Genomic DNA, 9,467 nt, shown 5'->3' on the forward strand with positions numbered 1-9,467 from the left:
CTATTTGCTTTTGTGATTGAAAGCGAGCATCAGATTTTCATCAAAGTTCTATTAAGTGAAACATAGGTTGCGGGGCAGCTTCTGATTGAAACAGTTTAAATTTTAATTGTGTTTTTAATTTGACATATAGTTGCGGAGAAGAATGACACCACAACGCCGAGGGGCGGTCGATTCGCTTAATTTCTCCCTCAGGGATTGATGAGTATATCAGAGCAGTAGATTGGAAACCCATTAAGACTCAATGGTTAGGTTGTTAATTGGATCTTGATGAATAGAAGCCCTTGGTTGAACTATACTGATCCAATCTTTTTGACTTTCTGTTTTCCAATAAATTACCCAATTCATTTCCCAGCCGTAGATTACATAAATTGTACACCTCCAGGGCTTGAGCTTCCCGCCTTCTCTCTCTCTCTCTCTCTCTCTCTCTCTCTCTCTCTCTCTCTCTCTCTCTCTCTCTCTCTCTCTCTCTCTCTCTCTCTCTGCAGAACCATTTGATAAAAAATAAAAGACCGGCCTCAGAATCTTGAATGAAAATCGAAACATAATCAGCGTTTATACTTAGAAAATTTATTGATATAATTTTCTTTGGTAATTTCCTTATCTTAAAGTTGGACATGCCATATATCATAATACACACGTGTAAAGGGCCATTTGTTTAATATTTATCGAAGCTTGATTTTCAGATCAAAGGCGCACATGACTTCATCTGTCTTTCTTGTTGAAAGCATTCTTGCCAGAGCTCGGTCTATGTTCGGTTATTACCACCTGCTTTATGCTGCACTGACAGCACGTGCAAAATCACTGTTCTGCCGGATTTGAAAGATCTTTGCCTTTGTAAACGCGTGAAAGATTGTGCCTTAAACGCTGGGTGTCCATCTCGGTAAACCTGTCTTGGTGCTTGTGTAACATATAGATAACACTGATCAGTTATCCATCACAGGCAGTTAGGCCTAAATAAATACAACGACACCTCCTTGCATATTTAAACATGTAAAGGAATATTTCTGCGATAAATACAAGTTAAGCTCAATTTACAGAATTTGTGGCATAGCCTAATGTTGATTACCACAAACATTCAATTTGACTTGTCCATCATTTTCGTTTAGAAAGCAAAAATCTAGGGCAATTATTAGAAGTGAATGGGGGCCAATCCGTAAACGCTAAAATACTCACCGTTACAAAATAATAACCACATGACATAGCCTATATACAATATGCGTCTTAACATGTTTGAAGTGTCATAAAACCGCTTACTAACCGTTTCTGTGAAAGTTATAGGCAATTTTACAACTTTGTTGTCACGACATAACGCCATAAACCCCCAAACCCTAAAATTAGGCTACTGTAAAAAACGACCATTTAAACAACTTTACAGCTCAAATAAAAACGAGTTTGAACAGAAGAAAATGAACAGAAGTGCGTTTAGAAAAGTATAAGCTTCACATTTCTGCATTTAAACCCTCCAAAAATGGGCGCCATCCACCTCCATTCTAAGCGCCTCCATTTTTGCTTTTTTTAAAGAAAGGGAGGAACGAGTCGAATTGTTTTTGTGTGAAAATTAACACTAGGCCATAAATGCTGTCGACTTGTATTGAACCCGGAATATTCCTTTTACAGCGCACAAAAATGACCTATATGTCAATGAAAATTGTGATAGTGCCACATTTTCCCTCTAAACACGTAGAAAATAATACTGAGAGACGTCTACATACTGGTGCATAGTTTTTGTTTAATATGTCTAAAAGGCCTTTAAGCCATCCAGACTCGGTTGACAGGCGCAGCGTATAAAACCGGCTCTTTAACGATCATTGCGGATTTCACGCCTTATGTGAATGCGCCATAAATCTTAGGGCTGCTGTGAACTAGACCCTCATATTTTAGGCAGTAAACGACTATATGTGGGCATATGGTCTCTCACAATAGGGCTCTTTAACAACCGTTCCAAACAGAGTTGCAGATTGTGACAGTTCAACCACATCGTTTGCATCATCGTGTACATTTAGTTCAAGCGTCGTACTTTCAGGGCCTAACACATATTGTTAGGGTTTCGTTCTAGCCACGGCACACTGTAGAGAACACACGGAAAAATACATTTAAAATATTTCCAATAATAATAATAATAATACAAAACACATTTTTTATTTATGGCTATTCGTTTCTGGTATGGCCCAGACTTTCTACGGTTTGGAGACCAATGTGTGCGTGGCAGTACGGCCTCTCAACCCTGGCTCCCTCTGCTCCATTAGGTGTCCGCGTGCTGTCACCCCGACAAAGCCAGAGCATTTGTTAAGTGTCACCAACCTTTAGAAAACGCTAACGAGAGCTAATGTGGTAGAGCCACAGCTGCCCTCCAGACACGAGTCAGGGGTGGGGTGCACCCCCCCCAATCAATTAGTCAATCAATTAAACTGGGTCCTGCCCGCGCGAGCCGGCCCGCAGAGGCAGTAGATTAGCCCACCATAATGATCAAATTAATTCTTAAACGGAGATAATGGACGTGGAATGAGTTTATTATTTACAAGAAAAATGAGATAGGATCCATTATTAGGTCTTAGACTGTGTGTTGGATTATTTTACCAATTTGCCATTTATAGCTCAACACTAGTGGAATTTAAAACGACTGTTTAATAAGATATATGATTTTGAACTAAACCATGGATTCAAATGATTATAAGGATGGAACTGCCCTCTGTACAGTTTATTGTTAGTTATTGATGTGCACTGACTTGAGATCTCTGGGCATGTACTCGTACGGCGAACAAAGAGCACTTCTGTGGATAAGCAGCATGGCCGCCTGTGCAGTGAGTTTGTGTGTGGAATCACAGTCTACAGTAAATCTTTTCTTAAGTATTTCTGGAACTATTTTGAATTGCATGGTCAACCATAAGACAAACAAATGTTGCATCAAATGTAAAGGTTTTGAAAACATTTTTGTTTTGTGTCTCAGTCAGTTCATGTCTCATTTGTCAAAATCTTCCAATATATATGCCTATGCGAAAAATAACATCTCAAGATTTGATCGGTATAATGTGTTATAAATAAATAAATAGGCATACTTTGTCGTCCTGTAAAAAGAAAAATATGTTAGGCAGAAGCAAATTACTGAAATTTGAAACAATAATAATCACAATTCATCAAACTGGAAAATATGAGGCACGTAAATGACAATGAATAATTATACACCCAGCAGTTTACAGAAAGCTAGAACAATGTTGGTTGTAATTTCACCTTCCTGTGCGATTCTGCAGGCAAACCTCCATCATTTGCATGCTTGACACATTTTAAAAGATTTTCTAGAGAAAACCCTAAATTTGCCTATACTGAGCATTGTACAATTAAACGATGACAAGCACCCAAATGTTTTGCACAAAGTTAATCTCCATCGGGCTTTCAGCACTTTTCGTGAGCTCTTGAGGAACTCAACCTCTATAAAATTTGAAATGTCCGGGCGCGCTTTGAGCGCGTGATTGGCCAGCGCAGGTCTTACCTACATGCAAATGAGGGCACGTTCCACCCGCCTTGAGACCAGAGCGCGTGGAAGTAGAGAGGAATGCATTCGAACACTTTTGAGCCCTTCGAAAAACAACTTTTTTTTAAACGTCCCAACAGCTTTAGGTAACCGTTTTCAAATTTAAGAACAAACATTCTCTATATGTAGCAGAACATATTACCGCATTGGCATTTTATCCAGTTTAGAACATTTTTTGAACTGTTATGAGGCGAGAATGAATAATAATACGGAGGACAGTGGAAGCAAGTGCTCGTCTGCCCCAATTTCAAGCTTTACGATCCAGTCCATTCTGGGTACTTCTAACGAGGGAGTCCGCTCAGCTGGAAAAGACAGTCCAAAAACCCAACCGAGGAAGCGGACGTTGTCCGTGTCATCGGAGGACGACTGCAGCGCCGGAGAGGACTCGGGCGACTGCTACTGCTCTGAGCCCGGTGTACCGGAGTCTCGCAACCCACACCAGCCTTTGAACTTCTCCTGCCTAGGTAAGTGACACTGAAACTCCTCTAGTGTCATTTGACTATTATTAAGAGATAATCGTGCTCAGTATAGATAGTCCAGATTTAACTTGTTATAGTGTTTATTAAGGAAGTCGATTTCTCACCAAACATCTATCACTTTAGAAGCAGTAAGTAAAAAATGCACAGGGTTGTTTTTGTCACCATGCCTCTCTTGTAATGTCCCCATTGCCACAATTGAATAAAACCCCAGTAGTGTTTTTATCCGATATATTATCGCGCCTCGGTGAACAGGGGAAAGGTCAAATAATTAACAGCGTGTTTTCTCCCGCATCCCGAATTTAATCGAGTCAGCTAATTGATTATGCCGCTTTTAGAGGCAACACTGCATTCGTCAATTGAGCGTTAAATGTAACGCGATTTAATTAATATCCCGCACCAGTGCGAGTCATATTGTATTGTTTATTTAACAGGGCACTTGTAACCTTTCAACAGTCGATCAAACAGTCAGAGTTCAAATTTAATGAACTCTTGTGTAAAGTATTGAATAATGGCGATGTTTAGCCTATAATGAAAAAATAAATAATAATAATAAAAAAAAAAAAAAAAAAAAGTGAATTTGAGTGAATTTGATGAGGACGAATATTCAAAGCAATGTTTTGTACCACACTAAAAATAAATAAAGATATCAAGCATTTATTGAATTCACTAATGTGGACATGTTAGTTTAAGTGGCATGTGGATATTGTTCACTGATATCATTTGAACGAAAGCATGCAGTTTGAATGATTGTTATTCTTCAAGTGTGTTTACAAGCGCAATTTACTATTTTGTGTGTGTGTGTGTGTGTGTGTGTGTGTGTTGTATTGGTTGCAGGTGCCACTAAAGGACTTCTACCTGTGCAGGATGGGATAGACCGCCGGCCGCATTTGACACCATCCATACTACCGGATTACAAAGAGGAGCAAGAGCGAGCGTGTAGCCAGATGTCTCCCGTTTCTGATGATAGACAACGCGACGGCCCGGACAAACAGAGCAGCTCCGCCAAAAAGAAGACGCGCACTGTTTTCTCTCGGAGTCAGGTTTACCAGCTAGAGTCCACATTCGATATGAAACGCTACTTGAGCAGCTCAGAGAGAGCATGTCTCGCCTCCAGCCTCCAGTTAACGGAGACACAAGTGAAAACGTGGTTTCAGAACCGACGAAACAAATGGAAAAGGCAGCTCTCTGCAGAACTGGAAGCTGCGAACATGGCGCACGCATCGGCGCAGACATTGGTTGGGATGCCCCTCGTTTTCAGAGAAAACTCGTTGCTCCGGGTGCCGGTGCCGAGGTCCATCGCTTTTCCAACTCCCCTGTATTACCCGGGAAGTAACTTACCAGCTTTACCGTTATACAATCTTTACAATAAGATTGAATATTAATTTTTGCGCACAACGAAAGTTCCTCGATAAAGGATGACACACTATTACACACTAAAACGTGCAAAACACAAATTTAAGTATGTTTGACAAAATTCATGTCTATTTATACCTCTTTATTTGGTGGAAAAATATATTTCTTATTATACAGCAATTAAACGAGTCTATGTGTAAAACACGAAGCAACACCTTTCTGTACATGTCCTATAAAATACACCATGTGTATAGCATAATGATTATTTTGTACTTTGATTTACATTTCTGTTTCCCTATTTAACCGTTTGACACAGTATGGGGAGTGAAAAAGATTTAAATAAAAGTGTAATCATTCGATCTCTGTCTCTAAAATGAAAACGAACGAGATTTGGAGAAGAGCCCACGTTCATAATAAAATGATTAATATAATTATTACATCAAAGGCTAATATCAATGCAGTGTATCGATCTAGGTATATTGTCCATACAGTTTTATTAATTGTAATAATGTTTCAACAATAAACCTGGCATTTATTAGTTTTCTGGCTAAGCTTGCAGTCTTTTTGAATAATAATATTCCTTAAAATATTATGATATATAAATAAATATATATATATATATATATATATATATATATATATATATATATATATATATATATATATATATATATATATATATAAGTAAAAAAATGAACGACAGCAATAACACTTAAAAAAAAATAACTTTATGCAAATTTTTAAAGTGATGCCTCTTCCTCTAAACAAACATTTTTTTATGTTTTAATGATTCAGACGTGATTTTTTTAACAGCTAAAAGAATCCCAACAGCAGAAGGCCTATAAATTATATTCTAGTTACTCAATCGAGGCTTAAAGCAAAAGCATATTCCACAAAATCTAGTATCTTTATGGGTTACGTTTATTATGGAAAAGTAAACGACAGATCCTCATAGATTAAGATTGAGAGTGACTAACAATAAGATATAGAGCACACTGACAGTGTTCTCTGTTCCGTGTGCTCATCAGAAATGTCACTAGCTGAAGACAAACATCCCGTTTGTGTTCAAGTGACACTGCGTCATGTAAAGTGTCCCCAGTTGATGCTTTCGCAATTAGAGATAATTACATGTTCCATGTCACACGAACACGCATTCAAACATACTCGGAGACAAGCGGAACGTCAAAAGCGCAGCGGGGCATCAGAGAAGCCGCAGTCAAGAATGACAGTGCTCGCGGTGCAATCTGATAAGACTCACCCGCTGTCAAATTACAAAGGGTGTAGTGGTGTCATGTTGCACTGATTCCATGTTCTCTATACCGGCTACGGAGAAAGTTCATTATCAACACACACACGAGTACTCTTTCCAACATGCCCAGATAAAAACAGATGACAACACAACACTTTGAATGGAATGCCATCCCTCCAGATATGTTAATTCTAAAAAAAAAGTGCTGATTAAACCATGCAATTTTAAAGCACAAAATCAGGCTTTGTGTCTAAATTCATTTTAGTAGAGCTTTAGTACATTCCCAGGTGTTTAATACTTTTTTTATTTTATTTTTTATTGATATGTTCACATATGGCTAATATATGACAGAGATTAAAATTGATTTTTTCTATATAGGCCTATGAGAACTTGAAATAACTTTTGGATATAGTTAGTACTTGTCAATTTCATTGGTTTTACATTTTATGATGTAAACACCAAAAGACCCCCCCAAACACCAAAAGACCAAAGATCTGAGATGTCAGTAACTCCCCAAAGGCAGGATGGCCAGGGGCTCTTAGCTTGCTAGTAATACTGTTGTTGCTGTCTGTTTGATTGACAGCTCAGATCAGGTCATACACTGCTAATGGCACGCATGTGAGCATAAACAAAAGACTTTAAATTTCATCCTATAGGTTTTCAGTGTTTTCTTGCGAAATAAAAGCTCATACACTTCCATTCACTGTTTTACACACCCATGTGTTGGTGAAATGGCAGGTATGAATTACAAATTTTAATAGCACAGCAATGAAAATGATTTGAAGCGGTTTGAAGAGGTGGAAGACAATGTGAAGCAGATTTGTTGAGATGATATGTTGTGCCTCAGGATTCATCAAACTTGCCTGGCACAGTGAAAAGCAAGAGTAATTCATTTTGGGGTGTAATTTATGAGCAAGGTAATGGGAGCTATATATAAAGTGGAAGGAGAGAAAGAGAGTGAGAGAGCAATAGAAATACACACAGAGAGAGAGAGAGATAGAGAGAGAGAAAGAAATGTTTTCCCATTCTTCTAATACCAGAACTGACATTGGTCTATTAATTTAAAAGCAGTATTAAATCTTAAAAATAAAAAACTTCAAAATTGTTCTTATGCCTTGAGTTCATGTGTCACCTGCAAATTTTACAACAGACTACTGATAAGGTGCTTATAAAAATACTGATGTTTGTTTCTGCCTGCTATCTGGGCATTGTGTTCATATAGGCTATTAGCTTATGATTTTCTTTGGATGTGTGTGTGTACTTTTTTTTTTTTTTTATGTGTGTAGCCTACATATTTTGTTGAAATAGTAATGTCTAACTGCTGGATAATGAAGGAGTGCTGCAGGTTTGGATAGACATTTGCCATAATTGTCACTCACTACAAACAGAATCTAACAGGAGCTTCTTTTGTCTCTAAATTAATTTAAGAAAAACATAACCAGGTTTCTGATTGGTCTCTGTATCACTTATGGCCCCCATGAGCAGCTGTACCTTCAGACTAATGGCTGAAATGAGGAGCTTGAGTCTGAACGGATTCTGGTTTATATCTAGCCCTAATGGAGGAGCCGAAGGGAAATCATGTTTGTATCCCCCAGACAATAACTAAATATAAAGCCACTTAGTAATTTCCAGATGCACTCTGAGATAACTCACAGTTGGATGATAGAGTTTCACATTTCATTGATGCAGTGTTTAGACTGAGAACCATTCACAACAAAATGCAACTGAAAAAATAAAATAAAAATAAACATGTATTTGAAATATTTACATTAAAATAATAATAATAATAATTAATACAGTGTAGAAGTTACATTTCTCCCTGAGTCGTGACAAACTAATCAGCTTTCCTGCTGTCTAGTCCAATGAGGCTGATCACTTCTTTCATTGGGCAGTAGAAAGTAAGTCCATTTTAAATGGCAAAATCAATAATCATTGTATAAAAGTATCTCAGTCAGCTAAACTTTTCTCTTAGAGATGAAAGGTGATCATGTTTCTCCATTAGTTCACATTGATTGTACAGATAAGAGCTTGATTAGTTGTTTTTACAGGTTCACTACAATTCCCCCATTTTTCCTCTTTACTACAATAATTAAAGTTTAAAGTTACAGAAAGGCACACACAAAAACACATAAACATATTTACAAAGAAATAGCCTATAAGTTAATGTCAACATTGATAACATGTCTTATTGAATAGTTTGGAGCAACAATGTTGTAAAAACATTCCTTACTGAAATAGACTCAAAATAGAAACTTATTGTGGCCCACAATGTACCACAATGGAAAATGTACCCCCAAATTTAAATTTTGGGGTACAATATATATATATACAAAATATAAGTAACTGTATTGCACTACAGTTACAATTTAAATCATTGGTAATTAGAATACTGTTACATTCAAAAAGTATTTTTATTACTGAAGAGATTACTTTGCATTTTATTGTCATTTGTTTCATTTAATATTTAGTCCTTTCAGATGGAAAAAAGTATACATATAAATGATGCGATCCAAAGTGCATTTGAACAGCGGTGAAACACTTTCTTATGATGTGTTACATTCATACGAGCAGTCAGAGAAGTAAGTTTGAAGTAAGTCTGGAGCAGAAGAAATAGAAATAAACATTGTGTAAATTGTCAGCTTTACGCTAAGCTAAAATGCTATTTCTAGCCATTTTACATGCACGTTACCAGGCACGATCATATTTTTTTAACAAGAAAATTCACGTTAGATCATCATTTCTTTTTTTCTAGTAAGACCTCTGATATTAGGGCAAAAACCATATTCTTGATAATAATTTTTGTATTGTTTTCCTGTAAAAATATCGAAAAATCCTTAAAACAAGACCAATTTGATTT

The 9,467-nt window shown here is 37.1% G+C and overlaps 1 protein-coding gene across 1 annotated transcript; it reads left to right on the plus strand.

The window, feature by feature from the left end:
• Positions 1–3,580: 3,580 nt before the first annotated feature.
• Positions 3,581–5,912, plus strand: LOC127455090 (homeobox protein HMX2-like). The gene is made up of 2 exons (XM_051722670.1): positions 3,581–3,993; positions 4,843–5,912. The coding sequence occupies exons 1-2, from the start codon at positions 3,726–3,728 to the stop codon at positions 5,388–5,390; spliced, it is 816 nt and encodes a 271-aa protein (XP_051578630.1). The 5' UTR covers positions 3,581–3,725; the 3' UTR covers positions 5,391–5,912.
• Positions 5,913–9,467: the final 3,555 nt, after the last annotated feature.

Source organism: Myxocyprinus asiaticus, chromosome 17 (genome assembly GCF_019703515.2).
Source record: "Myxocyprinus asiaticus isolate MX2 ecotype Aquarium Trade chromosome 17, UBuf_Myxa_2, whole genome shotgun sequence".
Classification (NCBI taxonomy): Eukaryota; Metazoa; Chordata; class Actinopteri; order Cypriniformes; family Catostomidae; genus Myxocyprinus; species Myxocyprinus asiaticus.